Genomic DNA, 18,404 nt, shown 5'->3' with positions numbered 1-18,404 from the left:
TTCATTTCAGGAAATGTAAAACTTCAAAATAAATAAATAAATGGTACTTTTTAATTCCTAAATCTGAATTTCGATGAATCTTCTTCATTGACTAAACTGACATGGAATTGACTCTAACCGTGTGTTTCCTATTGTGACCCAGTGGAGGCTGCTGAGGGGAGGAGGCTCATAATAATGGCTGGAACGGAGCTAATGGAGTGGCATCAAACACATGGAAACCATGTGTTTGATGTATTTGATACCATTCCACCAATTCCGCTCCAGCCATTACCACGAGCCCATCCTCCCCAATTAAGGAGCCACCAACCTCCTGTGTTGTGACCATATAAATAGAATAAATACTTCCATTTGCAGAGCACTTCATGTTGATGGTTATGTCCCTGTCCTCATGCAGCTCCGCACCGATGCTGAGAAGCGCTCCCTGGTGGAGAGTGGCCTGTCCTGGTACAGCGAGGATGCCAAGGCTGCACGCAAGATGGACGGGAGCAGCTACGAGACGGGGAGCCTCAAAACCGAGACCCCCAGCAAGTGGAGGAAGTCCTCCAGACCCATGGAGGGTGCTAGTGAGGATGCGGGGGTCAAGGGGGAACTGAGGAAGCCCCAGAACCTGGGTCAGCCAGGGAACTTTAAAAAGGGGCGCAACCCTCCTGTGGGCGTGACCTCACCCATTACCCACACCTCTCAGAGCGTCTTGAAAGTGGCAGGTGAGATTGGATCATTTTGTTTTCTCTCTCTCCCTCTCGGACCTACTTCTCACACTCAGACACCCACACATTTCTCTATACATTAAACACATTTTTTGGGGTCCAGTCCTGTTGAGTTGGAAGTAACTTAGCAGTTTGATGATTAAGTATGCCATCATTATACAACCCCTATTACTAGCCTGTTCAACCTCTCTTTCATAACGTCTGAGATCCCCAGAGATTGGAAAGCTGCCGCGGTCATCCCCGTCTTCAAAGGGGGTGACACTCTAGATCCAAACTGTTACAGACCTATATCGATCCTGCCCTGCCTTTCTAAAGTTTTTGAAAGCCAAGTTAACAAACAGATCACCGACCATTTCGAATCCCACCGTACCTTCTCCGCTATGCAATCCGGTTTCCGAGCTGGTCATGGGTGCACCTCAGCCACGCTCAAGGTCTTAAACGATATCATAACCTCAATCGATAATAGACAGTACTGTGCAGCCGTCTTCATCGACCTGGCCAAGGCTTTCGACTCTGTCAACCACCGCATTCTTATTGGCAGACTAAATAGCCTTGGTTTCTCAAATGACTGCCTCGCCTGGTTCACCAACTACTTCTCAGATAGAGTTCCATGTGTCAAATCGGAGGACCTGTTGTCTGGACCTATGGCAGTCTCTATGGGGGTGCCACAGGGTTCAATTCTCGGGCCGACTCTTTTCTCTGTGTATATCAATGATGTCCCTCTTGCTGCTGGTGACTCTCAGATCCACCTCTACGCAGACGACACCATTTTGTATACATCTGGCCCTTCATTGGACACTGTGTTAACAAACCTCCAAACGAGCTTCAATGCCATACAATACTCCTTCCGTAGCCTCCAACTGCTCTTAAACACTAGTAAAACTAAATGCATGCTCTTCAATCGAACGCTGCTGGCACACGCCCACCCGACTAGTATCACTACTCTCGGCGGGTCTGACCTAGAGTATGTGGACAACTACAAATACCTAGGTGTCTGGTTAGACTGTAAACTATCCTTCCAGACTCACATTAAGCATCTCCAATCCAAAGTTAAATCTAGAATCGGCTTCCTATTTCGCAACAAAGCCTCCTTCACTCATGCAGCCAAACATGCCCTCGTTAAACTGACTATCCTACCGATCCTTGACTTTGGCGATGTCATTTACAAAATAGCCTCCAACACTCTACTCAGCAAATTGGATGTAGTCTATCACAGTGCCATCCGTTTTGTCACCAAAGCCCCATATACTACCCACCACTGTGACCTGTACGCTCTTGTTGGCTGGTCCTCACTACATATTCGTCGCCAAACCCACTGGCTCCAGGTCATCTATAAATCACTGCTAGGCAAATCCCCGCCTTATCTTAGCTCATTGGTCACCATAGCAACACCCACCCGTAGTATGCAGGTATATCTCACTGGTCATCCCCAAAGCCAACAACTCCTTTGGCCGCCATTCCTTCCAGTTCTCTGCTGCCAATGACTGGAACGAACTGCAAAAATATCTGAAGCTGGAGACTCTTATCTCCCTCACTAACTTTAAGCATCAGTTGTCAGAGCACCTTACCGATCACTGCACCTGTACACAGCTCTTCTGAAATTAGCCCACCCAACTACCTCATCCCCATATTGTTATTTATTTTGCTCATTTGCACCCCAGTATCTCCATTTGCACATCATCTCTTGCACATATATCATTCCAGTGTTAATACTAAATTGTAATTATTTTGCACTATGGCCTATTTGTTGCCTTACCTCCATAACTTGCTACATTTGCACACACTGTATATATATTTTTCTGTTGTATTTTTGACTTTATGTATTTTTTACCCCATATGTAACTCTGTGTTGTTGTTTTTTATCGCACTGCTTTGCTTTATCTTGGCCAGGTCGCAGTTATAAATGAGAACTTGTTCTCAACTGGCTTACCTGGTTAAATAAAGGCGAAATAAAATAAAAAATGAAATAAAAAATATTCCAAGTGAGTGCTATACAGGAAAGACTTTAAGGGTTTTTACTTCATGCGTTAATAAAGAGTGTGTTTGTGTTAAAGTAGAAGTATAAATGGCGAGGAAACATGGGGAAGAAACATGAATGTTCACTTGTTTTGCAAGATATCCTTGTCATCCATAACCTCCCCTAAATGGATTCCACATGGAAAATCAAGTCTGTTTGTAGAGTAGCAACAGCCAGCGGATATCTGCTTGATATCAAATGAAATGTAGCAAGGCACTCTGGCTCTCTGTGCCAGTTTGATTGGTAGGTCTACTGTAGTACTGTACAGGAACACTGAGAATACATTATACTGTACAGGAACACTGAGAATGCATTATACTGTACAGGAACACTGAGAATGCATTATAATGTACAGGAACACTGAGAATACATTATACTGTACAGGAACACTGAGAATACATTATACTGTACAGGAACACTGAGAATACATTATACTGTACAGGAACACTGAGAATGCATTATACTGTACAGTGTATTCCATGCAGAACTGGGCTCATCTTTGTGGGTTTCCCTCTTGGTTCATCTTCCTATGTTTCTTGTCAAAAACAAACTGACTTCAGAGAATCACTGTCTGTGAAGCATTTTCAGTTTTTGAACATATTTTCATATTTTTGCTTTACCTTAATTTGAAGACTATGGATATTTCATGAACCTTCATGGGCAGAATCAGTGGAAAAATGAAACTTAAACAGAAACCAACACAGTATAGTGCACAGTGCAGCATGACATTTCAAATGGCCAGTGTGTGTTTGTGAATATCTTTATGAATGGTGTCTTTTAAGACTGGATCTGCTGCTATATGACTGCTGCTATTGAGGCAGCATATCCCCTAAATCAGCTTTTTCTCTGATTCATAGTTTAATTAAATAAATATTTTCAGACTGAGACATAGGAAGAGTGTGCAGTGTAGTGTATTACCTTTTACACAGATTACAATGATGTGTAGTGACTCATCCGTCTGATCACTGCAGTTAAATTTCCTGACTGATGCAATTTATTGCAATGCCCTCTACCACGTATTTAGCTGATTTAATGTGGCTGATTATAAGGAGGTTCTAAGTGTCCATTATGTTTTTTGGCATCATTCTCTAGGATAAAAATGCAGTCTTGAGATATTCACACACATAGAGTATTTTGTTTTTACCCCCCCCCCCCCCACCAATCAATTATGCTGCTCTATATGTCTGATTGTATCTTGCTCTCCAATGATGGTTGCCAAGTGAGGATTTTATACATGGGAAAGACTGGGAGCTATTTTACTAGGGTTTGCTTTTGCTTTGTCAACTCGCTTTCTCCATTTCTCCCTTTCCCTGACTGAGTAACATGAACTGTTACTTTATGCGCCTGTGATATAAGAGCAATCATTTATGCACTGATGTGTCTGAAAAACATTAAGCATGTCAATTTGAGTAACTTGTCCATTACAAGTTGCCAGAATAATGTCAATGCACAATCCACAGAGTGCCATTAATAAAACGACCAACTTTTCCCTCATTTTGTCCGGTCGCCAAAGTTATTGGGCGTTGCATTTCTTCACGTCTTGGTCAAGGGCCCAGTTTGTCACACAGACCGGTCTCCAATACTTTAGATAGATTTGTGTATCTGTATGTCGGTGACTCGCCCTCTTCATATAAACCATCTGTTAGTAAATACAGATGTTTCTTGCTTGTACGTTGACTCTGCTCTAATAACATGAGTTTATATGCAGCTGCTTTCATGTGACCAAATTTAGCCATTTAGCCATATTGTATGGTTCTGGTCATCGATGACTCCTCTGATTCCAACTGATTTCTCTGATTCATCCAACATTAGTCACAATGATTTCATCCTCATCCAGCCAGTTCACTGATGCTTTCTTTTACTCTTTCGATATTTCTGGGTAGGTTCACATTCAGCTGCACTCATTATCACAGCTTATTAGCCGACAGATAATTACTCTGTAATGTAATCTCATCTAAACTCTATATCTATCTATCTCTGTGTCTGCAGCACCAAAGTGTGACCACAAGGTGGTGGACAAGACCAAGATGTCTGTGAAGGCTGCTGGGCTGCAGCGCTCCCGTTCCGACGCCGGGAGAGAACACCTCCCGGAGCACCGGGAACACCGCAAGCCCCCGTCAGGCCTGGTCAAGCCCTCCGCCGGGGCCTCGTTTGGCTACAAGAAGTCCCCAACTACCGGCACTGCCACCGTCATGACAGCAGGGGGCAGCACCATCTCTAGTGGCTCTGCCACCGTGGGCAAGATGCCCAAGTCCTCTGGCATCCCTGTGAAGCCGATGGGTGTAGGAGGGGGAGGAAGAGGGGGGCATAAGAACAGCTTTGACGCCACAGGCAGTGAGGAGGGGGGCTTTCTGGGGCCCAACGCACGTAACAGCCTCCAGTACCGCAGCCTGCCGCGCCCTGCCAAGTCCAGCACCCTCAGCCTGATCGGCCGCCCTGGGTCGGCCCGGCCCGCCAGCAGCAGCATCGACTCCAGCCTGCTGAGCCTGAAGCCTGTCTCCATGGCCTGCCCTGGCCCCAAGGGGAAAGAGCCCGGCAGTGGAAGCACTAAGGGGGCCAGTCGAGGCGGGAGCACAGGCCCTGTCAACCAGACAGACCGGGAGAAGGAGAAGGAGAGAGCTAAGGCCAAGGCAGTGGCGTCTGATATGGACTCCCTGTGTGGCTCCCTGAAAATGGAAGACTGTCAGGGGGATTCTACTGGGGAGGCCAGCACCAAACTGCAGGGACTTCGGAGGGCCAGTAGCAGCAAATACCCCGAGCTCTCCTCGCCCACCACTCAGAGGTAAATTCACCATCATGATACATTCTCACACTGTTAAAGTCCTACAGTACGTTAAATGGTTCAACTTTTAGTAACAGTACTCCTTTTGCTGTGGTATGGTGTTTCTAGAATCAGCTATGTAGTCATGTGTTAGTATTGACTCAGTTTGCTCAGCTGAATGTTCTAAGACATTTTATGAAGAGTTGCTGTGTAATGTTTCTTAACCACTTAAACCGCTTAAAATAGACATATGAGAACAACACCGCAAGAAAACAAGGAACTGGCATTTTGTGTGCTGTGTTTTGCACTCATGTCTTATTCATGCCAGCCTGAGAACAGGACCAGACCAGTAGGGTTTCTGGAGCCGTCCTGGTGCTGTATGGTGCTGGATCTGACATTCTGTGTCTCGTGTCTAATTCATAGGATGCTGAGCTGCAAGTCTCTGGGTCGGCCACCCAGCCTTGCCCACCTGGACAAGGTCAACTCCAACAGCCTGGATTCGTGTGTGACCATCCAGGACCTCCCTCCCAAAGTGCCCCCCTACTCTAAGCTCCAGGACCTGGCCGGGTCCGGGTCACGCAGCCCGGCCCCCCGGGGCCTCACCCCTAGCCCAGCCCCCGTCCTGCACTTGGACTCCCCCAGCTGCTACCCCAGCCAGACCCTGTCCCTGGGGGGCTCTCCACTGCTGTACCCCAAACTGTCTGGCCTGCACCGTAGCATGGAGTCCCTGCCCCTCACCATGAGTGTTCCTCCCAGTGGAGGATATATCCGGGCAGAGTCCCGAGACAGGGACAGCGATAGGGAGGAGATGAGGGGCACAGGGACCTGGGGTGCTGGGAGCAGGACCTCCCTCAATCTCCCAGATAGGTGGGTCTCGACAGGAGTAACACCATGATGATGGGGTGGCATGGGTTGGGTAACCCTGTGCTTGTGGGGGGTGTCTTCACCAGTCTCACTAACGCAGCAGTCAGTATCTGTATGTAGCAACGTAGAATGATCAAACTATGCTACCTTATTTCTACTGCAACTGAGATATTATTAATAGCAAGAGGTTCTGTGATTGAACCAAAAAAAATCTACAGGTTTACCACTGGTTGATCATGGATTGTTTGATAGCAGAAAAGGTCATCTTTGTTTTCTTTCTCTACCAGTTTGCAAACAGACAGGAACACCTTACCTAAGAAAGGATTAGGGTATGTCAAGTAAGTTTCTCATAGTTTCCCGCCACATTTGCTTAATCAAATGATGTAGTATCTTAATCGTCCTAGGCGCATGTTTAATTGTTGCTCTCTTCTCCATGTCCTGCTCCAGTCGCTACAGCTCTGGTCCGTCTGAGGGTCAGTCGGAGGGGAAGGAGAGGCGTCACTCCCACACTGCAGTGAGCCTGACGGAGAGCGAGAGCCCCCCTCAGCTGCCATCGCCCACCCACATGCCACACCTCTCCTCTGGCAAGGCCGTCCTCACTAACGTCGGTGAGTCTCAGTCTACTTTCGTCCATCTACTGTCCTCCAGCTCCAATGACTGACTGACAAACTCTGTCTAACTCTAAACTCTCATTTCGAAAGAAAATCTATTTATTTTGTCCATTAAAATAACATCAAATTGATCAGAAATACAGTGTAGACATTTTTAATATTGTAAATGGCTATTGTAGACTCCGGGATGCTGACCTTCTAGGCAGAGTTGCAAAGAAAAAGCCATATCTCAGACTTGCCAGTAAAAATAAAAGATTAAGATGGGCAGTCTGAGATATACAGTTGAAGTCGGAAGTTTACATACACCTTAGCCAAATACAACGAAACTCATTTATTCACAATTCCTGACATTTAATCCTAGTAAAAATTCCCTGTCTTAGGTCAGTTAGGATCACCACTTTATTTTAAGAATGTGAAATGTCAGAATAATAGTAAAGATAATTATTTATTTCAGCTTTTATATCTTTCACCACATTCCCAGTGGGTCAGAAGTTTACATACACTCAATTATAATTTGGTAGCATTGCCTTTACATTGTTTAACTTGGGTCAAATGTTTCGGGTAGCCTTCCACAAGCTTCCCACAGTAAGTTGGGTGAATTTTGGCCCATTCCTCCTGACAGAGCTGGTGTAACTGAGTCAGGTTTGTAGGCCTCCTTGCTCGCACACGCTTTTTCAGTTCTGCCCACAATTTTTCCTTAGGATTGAGGTAAGGGCTTTGTGATGGCTACTCCAATACCTTGACTTTGTTGTCCTTAAGCCATTTTGCCACAACTTTGGAAGTATGCTTGGGGTCATTGTCCATTTGGAAGACCCATTTGTGACCAAGCATTAACTTCCTGACTGATGTCTTGAGATGTTGCTTCAATATATCCACATACTTTTCCTTCCTCATGATGCTATCTATTTTATGAAGTGCACCAGTCCCTCCTGCAGCAAAGCACCCCCACAGCATGATGCTGCCACCCCCGTGCTTCACAGTTGGGATGGTGTTCTACGGCTTGCAAGACCCCCCTTTTTCCTCCAAACATAACGATGGTCATTATGGCAAAACAGTTCTATTTTTGTTTCATCAGACCAGAGGACATTTCTCCAAAAAGTACGATCTTTGTCCCCATGTGCAGTTGCAAACCGTACTCTGGCTTTATTATGGCGGTGTTGGAGCAGTGGCTTCTTCCTTGCTGAGCGGCCTTTCAGGTTATGTCGATATAGGACTCGTTTTACTGTGGATATGGATGCTTTTGTACCTGTTTCCTCCAGCATCTTCACAAGGTCCTTTGCTGTTGTTCTGGGATTGATTTGCACTTTTCACACCAAAGTACGTTCATCTCTAGGAGACAGAACGTGTCTCCTTCTCGAGTGGTATGATGGCTGCGTGGTCCCATGGTGTTTATACTTGCGTACTATTGTTGGTACAGATGAACGTGATACCTTCAGGCGTTTGAAAATTGCTCCCAAGGATGAACCAGACCTTTGGAGGTCTACAATTCTTTTTCTGAGGTCTTGGCTGATTTCTTTAGATTTTCCCATGATGTCAAGCAAAGAAGCACTGAGTTTGAAAGTAGGCCTTGAAATACATCCACAGGTACACCTCCAATTGACTCAAATTATGTCAATTAGCCTATCAGAAGCTTCTAAAGCCATGACATCATTTTCTGGAATTTTCCAAGTTGTTTAAAGGCACAGTAAACTTCTGACCCACTGGAATTGTGATACAGTGAATTATAAGTGAAATAATCTGTCTGTAAACAATTGTTGGAAAAATTACTTGTGTCATGCACAAAGTAGATGTCCTAACCGACTTGCCAAAACTATAGTTTGTTAACAAGAAATTTGTGGAGTGGTTGAAAAATGAGTTTTAATGACTCCAACCTAAGTGTATGTAGACTTCCAACTTCAACTGTATGTACACTACATGACCAAAAGTATGTGGACACCTGCTCGTCTAACATCTCATTCCAAAACCCTTTACTGCCGCTCTTCTGGGAAGGGTTTCCACTGCTGCAGGGACTTGCTTCCATTCAGCCACAAGAGCATTAGTTAGGTCGGGTATTGATGTTTGGCGATTAGGCTGGCTCGCAGTCGACATACCAATTCAGCCCATAGGTGTTCGATGGAGTTAAGGTCAGGGCTCTGTGCAGGCCAGTCAAGTTGTTCCACACCGATCACAACAAACCATTTCTGTATGGACCTCGCTTTGTGCACGGGGGCATTGTCATGCTGAAACAGGAAAGGGCCTTCCCCAAACTGTTGCTACAAAGTTGAAAGCACACAATCGTCTAGAATGTAATTGTATGCTGTAGCGTTAAGATTTCCCTCCATCAAACTTTACAGTTGGCACTATGCATTGGGGCAGGTAGCGTTCTCCTGGCATCCGCCAAACCCAGATTCGTCCGTCGGACTGCCAGATGGTGAAGCGTGATTAATCTCTCCAGAGAACGCGTTTCCACTGCTTCAGAGTCCAATGGCAGCGAGCTTAACACCACTTCAGCCAACGCTTGGCATTGCGCATGGTGATCTTAGTCTTATGTGCAGCTGCTCGGCCATGGAAACCCATTTTTGAACCTCCCGATGAACAGTTATTGTGCTGACGTTGTTTCCAGGGGCAGTTTGGAACTCGGTAGTGAGTGTTGCAACCGAGGACAGACGATTTTTACTCGCCAATCCCGTTCTGTGAGCTTGTGTGGCCTACCACTTTGCGGCTGAGCCGTTGTTGCTCCTAAATGTTTCCACTTCACAATAACAGCACTTACAGTTGACCGGGGGAGCTCTAGCAGGGAAGACATTTGACGAACTGACTTGTTGTATAAAAGTATGTGGACACCCCTTCAAATTGTGGATTCGGCTATTTCAGCCACACCCGTTGCTGACAGGTGTATAAAATTGAGCACACAGCCATGCAATCTCCAAAGACAAATAATGGCACTGCTAGAGCTGCCCCGGTCAACTGTATGTGCTGTTATTGTGAAGTGGAAACATCTATGAGCAACAATGGCTCAGCCGCAAAGCAGTATGCCACACAAGTTAACAGAAAGGGATCGCCGAGTGCTGAAGCGCGTAACGTGTAAAAATCGTCTGTCCTATATTGTATATATCATGTTGACTGTTGTGGACCCTGAGTGTCTCTTTATACTGAGTCACCAGGGTTGTTTGTGTGTGTTTGCGCACGTGTGCATGCAGGTATGTGTGAGTGCGTGAGTATGTGGTGTAGTTACATGCCTCATTGTACTGTGTCAGTTTGCCTCTTACCCATCCCAACCTTCCTGTCTTCCAAGTTGCCCCCATCCCGAGCGGTGCCCCCAGGATAACCCGCTCCAACAGTATCCCCACCAATGACGCGGCCTTCGACCTATACGGCTCCTCTCCACTGGGCAGCAGCGTGTCACTGGCCGACCGGCCCAAGAGCATGATGCGCTCTGGATCCTTCCGCGAGCCCGGGGATGACTGTGAGACAGCTAGCACATGTAAGATACCTGTATACAGATATATCATTCCTTTCTTATGGCTAGCCGCTATGGCTCCATTTCTAAGGCTAGCCCCTTTTGGGTTGTCATTCTACTACTGTGGCCCTCAGTTGATAAAGGTCAACTCAGGAAATGAATTGAAATTCCAATTGCCATTTGAGTGAGTGTGTTGAGTTTTTATGACTTGGAATTTCTATTTTCTTTACTCCCTGAATATATTTGAGGGAAACTGAACATTCCCCTGATGTTGCAGACCCAGGGCTAGACAACCCTTGAGTATAGTAGTGTCCTTGAGGCTGTGTTCCTTGTACAGAGAGAGGGAGAGGGAGGGAGCGGGTGAGGCAGTGAGCGAGAGAAATTGAGTGCCTCCATGTTAGAGTTATGTGAAGGTATAATGAGGTGACCCGGTTTGTCTCTATCACTTCTCTGAAGTCATTTATCTCTTCTTCAACGTTGTCTGCGTTGGATTATGCTGTATGTTGTTTTCTATGAAGTACTTATATACTGCCACAAGTAAACTGTAATTTATACCTTGTTGTAAATCTACACACACACAGTAGCAGATTTATTGGATACAACGTTGTGTTTAAAAATCTGAACAATGATAGATGAGTGATATTGTTAGCATATTCTGTGAGGTATGGAGATGGCATATTTCAGTACTAAACCATGTTATGTATTATTCTCTCTTTTTCTACCTCTTTTAGTCCATGGCTCTGTCCTGTCCTTGGCATCCAACGCTTCATCAAACTATTCCTCTGTGAGTAATATCATTATTTAATAATACAGAAATAGTTATTGTGCTCAGCTGTTGTGTGCCCACAGGGCGTACTTTCATGATTATAACTGTTGGACCCTTCACAATGACATGACTGTGTGTGATACAACCAGAACAGTACCAGGCCTGGCCAGCCAACTGTACAAATACAGCCATGTACAGTAGTTTTGTGAGGTGAGATGTTGCCACTGAGGCGTTCCAGAGCTGAAACCTTGTTCAAAGACAACCTTTTACCTCAGAACATTGGGTTTTCTCACCTTTTCCAAATTTGCCCATTGTTAACATACAGGTAACTGCCAAAATAAAGGAAACACTTCAGTAAATGAGGGATACAAAGTATATTGAAAGCAGGTGCTTCCACATGGGTGTGGTTCCTGAGTTAATTAAGCAATTAACATCCCATCATGCTTAGGGTCATTATTTGGGCTACCATGTCTAGAAGGCGAGATCTCAGTGACTTTGAAAGAGGGGTCTCAAAGGACCATAGCAGGTTTAAAGGGTGTGTGTGCATGTGTGTGTGTGTGTGTGTGTCTCAGTCACCAGATCTCAACCCAATTGAACACTTATGCGAGATTCTGGAGCGGCGCCTGAGACAGCGTTTTCCACCATCATCAACAAACACAAAATTATAGAATTTCAAGTGGAAGAATGGTGTCGCATCCCTCCAATATGCTGCGTTTACACAGGCAGCCTAATTCTGATATTTTTACCACTAATTGGTCTTTTGACCAATCACATCAGGGGCTGTATTTTAACAAACCTAACGCAATGGTAAATCTTATGTGCTGGCGGTAGTGCTATAGGTTCGGGGGGGTGTCAGAAATATTTGTGCTATTTTCTCAACCAGAATTATGGGCGCAGCAGCTGGTGGTGGCTTGAAAAGGCTGGGTTTTGACAAATAAACAAGTTGAAGGTATGTTGAGGCTTGACCCCTTACTGGCCAATCAGAACATGCTCCATGGGTAAATATGTTTTACGGTCTTTTATGTATTGCGTTGTCATCAACTCCAATTCGAATGATAGTCCGTTATAGCCTAGTTTGCCTTGTCTGTTATAGCCTAACCCTAACCTTTACCAAACCATTTAAAATGTCAACTTCAATGGGGTAGGGACGTCCCAAGGAACCATTATAGCAAGGACCTTTGTTAAATAGCCTACAGAAACAAAATAACAAAATGTAGGCCTATCCCATATTTGTTTTTGAACAGTAATTGCATGGCTACAATATAGAAATATATTCCTAACATAGTATTCGCACTGATATAAGCCTACTGTAAAATGCATTATATCTGAGCCATGGACATGCCATACGTTGTCAATAAGCAAGATTAAATTAACTTTTGCTAACACCTAAAAAGACAGTGAATAATTCTAATCAAATTCGAATAAAACAAAACAAATCTTGTTTCAAATGGGAGAATGTCAAAATACAGTTACAGGCACCATAATATATCCCCGTGGGCATATCATATTTAGGCCTAAGACAACGTAGACAATGGAAGGTTTTACGCACATCCAAACTTTTCACAGGAGCTGGAAAAATATCCAATATATAGAGAAAGGGGGAATGTCCACTCACCGTTACTGCTCCCAAATATATACGTATAGCTATAGCCTACCATCGCCGTTGATATGGCCAGTAGTGACTTTGCCACGTGAAAGGTAAACAAACAGGCAAATATAGCCTACAAATGGATTCAGCACCACGGACAGCGATCAGAATTCCCACGATTTGAAAGTTAGGTCCAACAGAGGAAAGTGGAAAATGCATTTTTTAACAAAATGATCAATAAAAAACAATAAGCAGTCTTTTTAAATAACTTGATGTTCCTAAACAGGCTTCCTACAGTCACTGACACCTTTCATGCCAGATTGTGTCCAATGTCCAATATAAATAAAACTAATGGAGTGAACGTTATTTATAATAAGGGTCACATGGAGAAAATCGGACCTTTCTGAAACGAAAATGGATGGCCCTCCCTTCAGCAAAGTATATTTTACCTAAACCCTCCATGAACGCTTGAAAAAATAAAAGTGACCCTCTCCTATACCCAAAATAATAATTAAAACAAAGTGGATAGCAGAGAACATGTCTACATTTTACCCTCACTTCTTGGACAGATGCAGTTTTTAGAAACTGTTCTTCGTCCTGTAAGCATTACATGGCAACGCAGGAATTTTGATAGCGCATAGGGCTGCGGGCCAGAAGGTTGTGGGTTCGCAGACCACTGTGGGCAAGAGTAGGGATGGAAAGATATCCTTCATAGTAAAAGCGTTGCATGAATCAATCATCGTATTTGCAGGTCCAAGACAAAATGGCCTCATAAACATTTCATGCAATTCTGCGTCATTTTGCATGTTAGCAGAATCTTTTTTAATATCACACAAATTACCAAAATTACAGGCTAAGAATGAACAAAGAGATATGCGATGTTATCATAATTCTTCAATGCCAAATCAGTGTGTCTTGTTTACAATGAAACTGTCCCGATTTCCAAATAGCAAGTCTATTTTTTGTCTCCTCAGCTATAAAGGGTGGCGGTCAGACTCTGAATGTCAAAGAAACTAAACAATGATATCCCCATATGCATCAGAGTTACGTATTTTCCGGCTATTTTACAGCTTGTTTCTAGCATAAATCATCACGGACCAAAGCACTGTTATAGATCACTTTATATCATTGGAACCATTTTATTTTCTTCTAAATCTTAAGCTAACACTTGGTAGACCTGTCCTTTTTGCCATTTTCTTTAATACATGGTAGGCCTATGGCATACCCTCTCATACCCCCTCAATTCGAGTCTTGGTTTTAACTTAACAGCCCTTCACTGACACGGAGGTAGGCTATTTAAAGAGTGCATGGTGGGTGGGGAATTGACTGACAAATCTATGAATGTAGCAGCCTATAGCCTAATTTCGAATGTCAAAGAAATAGGCTCAAACTCATAGCCCCCTTGTTGTTGGTAAAGTCTAATTAAAATTAAGATGGTTGAAATGAATTATGTCTACTCGAATGTGCCTACTTTCAGCACAATGTGCTGTCCATTTCCAATTGATTGTGCCACGGTTGCTGCTTCAAGTTTCAGCACCACAATGTAAGTTACTCGAATCTGGCTTATTTCCATAACTCTGATAAATACACTACCGGTCAAAAGTTTTAGAACACCTACTCATTCAAGGTTTTTTCTTTATTTTTACTATTTTCTACATTGTAGAATAATAGTGAAGACATCAAATCTATGAAATAACACATATGGAATCATGTAGTAACCAAAAAAGTGTTAAACAAATCAAAATATATTTTATATTTGAGATCCTTCAGATAGCCACCCTTTGCCTTGATGACAGCTTTGCACACTCTTGGCATTCTCTCAACCAGCTTTTCCAACAGTCTTGAAGGAGTTCCCACATATGCTGAGCACTTGTTATCGCCCACCGAAAATAGATCCCCAGATCTTATCTCATCAGATCTTTTTCAGAGCTGATCTGTTTGGTCAAAAGACCAATTAGTGAAAAAAAATATCAGAATTGGGCTGCCTGTGTAAACACAGCCTTATAGTTCTAGACACTTTAGAATCTATGCAAATCTACGCATTGAAGCTTTTCCCAACGCCCTATTAAGACACTTTATGTTGGTGATTCCTTTATTTTGGCAGTTACCTGTACTTACCATTTGTTTATCCAGGTCTTTACCATGATGTTTACGTTATATAAAACCTCACCTCTCATGCACTACAAAGTCTCACAAGCTGTGGTTTGACTGCTACTGATACCCATATACAGTATATCCTTATACAGAGTCATTATTTTAGGGTGTATTCTACCCTGCCTTTACCCTGCTGAACGCTTACAAGATGCAGTCTAAATCCACTGCCCTCTATAAACTCAGGATTGTACCTTAGGCCAGAGCTACTGTGAGACTACCACAACCCACCGTAACCTCAACTGCCCCCAAGTTCACTTTATCTGCTTTCTTCTCATTTCTTCTTTCTGTCCTACTATGCTCTCTAAGACTGAGGAGAGGATACAAGGAGAGGTAAGGCTAACATGTTCTGCTCTTCAACTCTCCCTTCATCATCTTCATCTTCCAAATATCATCTAATTCGCTCTCGTCCATCCGTACCGTTCACGTCCATCCATTCAGCAGTGATTCAGGATCAGAATCATTGCTGTTTTCCCCAAACAAATGTAATTCATTTAGCATGTTCAGAGTAACTCGACATGCAGTGATATTGCTGTCCAGCAACCATTGTGTCTCTTGTTTTTCATGAAGTTACTACTTTATATTTTAATCTTCTCCCATCCATATGCTTACTTTGTGTCATGCACCTTACCCAGCCAATACCTCATTCCATGTACTACCATAGAGTGTAAGGTGCTTTGATATGTGGAGAAGTAAATTAGGTATGATCTTTGCCTGCTCTGCCTTTCTAAATGACCTTGTTGTTGTCGTCTTCTTCACAGCAAATCCGCAAGCTGAGACGCGAGCTGGAGAACTCCCAGGAAAAAGTGGCCAACCTGACCACCCAGCTGTCTGCCAACGTATGTAGAACAGGCTTCTCACGTTTCAACCTCTGAGCTTCTATAAGGTGGCCAAATTTGTTTCTGCCGTTATCTAGTCTCGAGTCGCTAGGCGCTAAGTCTTGCATCGGTATGTAGCCTAAGTCTGGACAAATCAAACTATGGTACTGTATGCTACTCCAATATTGGTGGCTAAATGACAAAGGAGTTGGCTAAAGCATTCTGGCTACCAGACAATCTATATGGCTGACTAATTAACCAACTGACTCACCTTTGTTCTATCACGATTCTATTATGTTCTACCATCATTCTAATATGATTGGTTGTGAGAGACTCTGTTAACAGCAGTCTCACGTACCATGGTAGCAGGATCCATTTGTTCATTTTCAATATAAAAAAAACTAATTTCTTTATGTCTGTGTTGGGACATATGATGGATGGAAGCTGAATGAGACTGAATCCAAGTCTATTAAGAGTCATCTAATAATATGAATTAACCTGTCTCTGGGTGCCAGACATTGTGATCAGGTCTTTACCACACAAGCCAACACAAAAACCATGTCAAATTCAGATATTTTTTAAAAAGATATTTAAAGCACTTGGATCATCAGGCATTAATTACACTGATGTTGAGGTACGAAAGGAAAGCATGCATAGTGGAGAGGGTGAGATCAGATATGGTGCTGGCTATGATAGATTTATGGCCCTATCTGTGACTTTACTGCCCAGTGTTGAATGCATACAGTACCTTGCAAAAGTATTCATCCCCCTTGGTGTTTTTCCTATTTTGTTGCATTACAACCTGTAATTTAAATGGATTTCTATTTGGATTTCATGTGAAGGACATACACAAAATAGTCCAAATTGGTGAAGTGAAATGAAAAAAGTAACTTGTTTCAAAAAATGTAATAATGGAAAAGTGGTGCGTGCATATGTATTCACTCCCTTTGCTATGAGGCCCCTAAAAAAGATCTGGTGTAACCAACTACCTTCAGAAGTCACATAATTAGTTCAATAAAGTCTACCTGTGTGTAATCTAAGTGTTACATGATCTGTCACATGATCTCAGTATATAGACACATGTTCTGAAAGGCCCCAGAGTTTGCAACACCACTAAGCAAGGGGCACCACCAAGCAAGCGGCACCATGAAGACCAAGGAGCTCTCCAAACCGGTCAGGGACAAAGTTGTGGAGAATAAAACAGTAGATCAGGGTTGGGTTATTAAAAGATATCCGAAACTTTGAACATCCCACGGAGCACCATTAAATCCATTTGTAAAAAATTTGAAGAATATGGCACCACAACAAACCTGCCAAGAGAGGGCCGCTCACCAAAACTCACGGCCCAGGCAAGGAGGGCATTAATCAGAGAGGCAACAAAGAGACCAAAGATAACCCTGAAGGAGCTGCAAAGCTCCACAGCGGAGATTGGAGTATCTGTCCATAGGACCACTTTAAGCCATGCACTCCACAGAGCTGGGCTTTACGGAAGAGTGGCCAGAAAAAAGCCATTGTTAAAGAAAAAAATAAGCAAACACGTTTGGTGTTCGTCAAAAGGCATGTGGGAGACTCTCCAAACATATGGAAGAAGCTACTCTGTTCAGATGAGACTAAAATTGGCCATCAAGGAAAACGCTATGTCTGGCGCAAACCCAACACCTCTCATCACCCTGAGAACACCATCCCCACAGTGAAGCATGGTGGTGGCAGCATCATGCTGTGGGGATGTTCTTCATCGGCAGGGACTGGGAAACTGGTCAGAATTGAAGGAATGATGGATGGCGCTAAATACAGGGTAATTCTTGAGGGAAACCTGTTTCAGTCTTTCAGAGATTTGAGACTGGGACGGAGGTTCTCCTTCCAGCAGGACAATGACCCTAAGCATACTGCTAAAGCAACACTTGAGTGGTTTAAGGGGAAACATTTACATGTCTTGGAATGGCCTAGTCAAAGCCCAGCCTTCAATCCAATTGAGATTCTATGGTATGACTTAAAGATTGCTGTACACCAGCGGAACCCATCCAACTTGAAGGAGCTGGAGCAGTTTTGCCTTGAAGAATGGACAAAAATCCCAGTGGCTAGATGTGCCAACCCTATAGAGACATACACCAAGAGACTTGCAGCTGTAATTGCTGCAAAAGGTGTCTCTACAAAGTATTGAGTTTGGGGGGGGGGGGGGGGGGGGGTGAATAGTAATGCACGCTCAAGTTTTCTGTTTTTTTTGTCCTATTTCTTGTTTGTTTCATCCCAAAAAATATTTTGCATCTTCAAAGTGGTAGGCATGTTGTGTAAATCAAATGATAAAAACCGACCAAAAATCAATTTTAATTCCAGGTTTTAAGGCAACAAAATAGGAAAAATGCCAAGGGGGGTGAATACTTTCGCAAGCCACTGTAGAAATCTAACTCGCTGACCGAAATCCACTCAATGAAAATTAAGCTAAAACTAAGCTAGTATTGGTTAGAGCTTGGCTCAAGAGTTTTCCCCGGTCATGTGACCTCAACAGAAAAAAAATTCTGGCCATTGTTGTAGTTACTAAGCAGACATAACCCTATAGTGTTCTGAATGGGCTAAATGCCCACCTTGGCTTTGGACTTGCCAGCTATGGTTAGCCTACTAGAGGCTGGCTCTGGCCCCCCGCTCCATACCCAGGGAGTGAGTAAAGCGATGCTGGTGGAGATT

General features: G+C 43.7%; 1 protein-coding gene across 1 annotated transcript in view; it reads left to right on the top strand.

Annotated features, from left to right (window-relative positions):
• The window catches only part of LOC311133489 (neuron navigator 1-like), a 130,990-nt gene that overhangs the window by 86,639 nt on the left and 25,947 nt on the right, over positions 1 to 18,404 (top strand). The window contains exons 6-14 of the mRNA XM_084166977.1: positions 395 to 704; positions 4,714 to 5,506; positions 5,909 to 6,352; positions 6,637 to 6,687; positions 6,797 to 6,957; positions 10,235 to 10,405; positions 11,131 to 11,183; positions 15,214 to 15,237; positions 15,666 to 15,743. Coding sequence (XP_084023103.1) covers positions 395 to 704; positions 4,714 to 5,506; positions 5,909 to 6,352; positions 6,637 to 6,687; positions 6,797 to 6,957; positions 10,235 to 10,405; positions 11,131 to 11,183; positions 15,214 to 15,237; positions 15,666 to 15,743 — 2,085 coding nt within the window. The remainder of the gene's footprint in view (positions 1 to 394; positions 705 to 4,713; positions 5,507 to 5,908; positions 6,353 to 6,636; positions 6,688 to 6,796; positions 6,958 to 10,234; positions 10,406 to 11,130; positions 11,184 to 15,213; positions 15,238 to 15,665; positions 15,744 to 18,404) is intronic.

The sequence above is a fragment of the Coregonus lavaretus genome (assembly GCF_964263955.1).
Source record: "Coregonus lavaretus genome assembly, chromosome: 8".
Classification (NCBI taxonomy): Eukaryota; Metazoa; Chordata; class Actinopteri; order Salmoniformes; family Salmonidae; genus Coregonus; species Coregonus lavaretus.
This window is presented reverse-complemented; position numbering and strand designations above follow the sequence as displayed.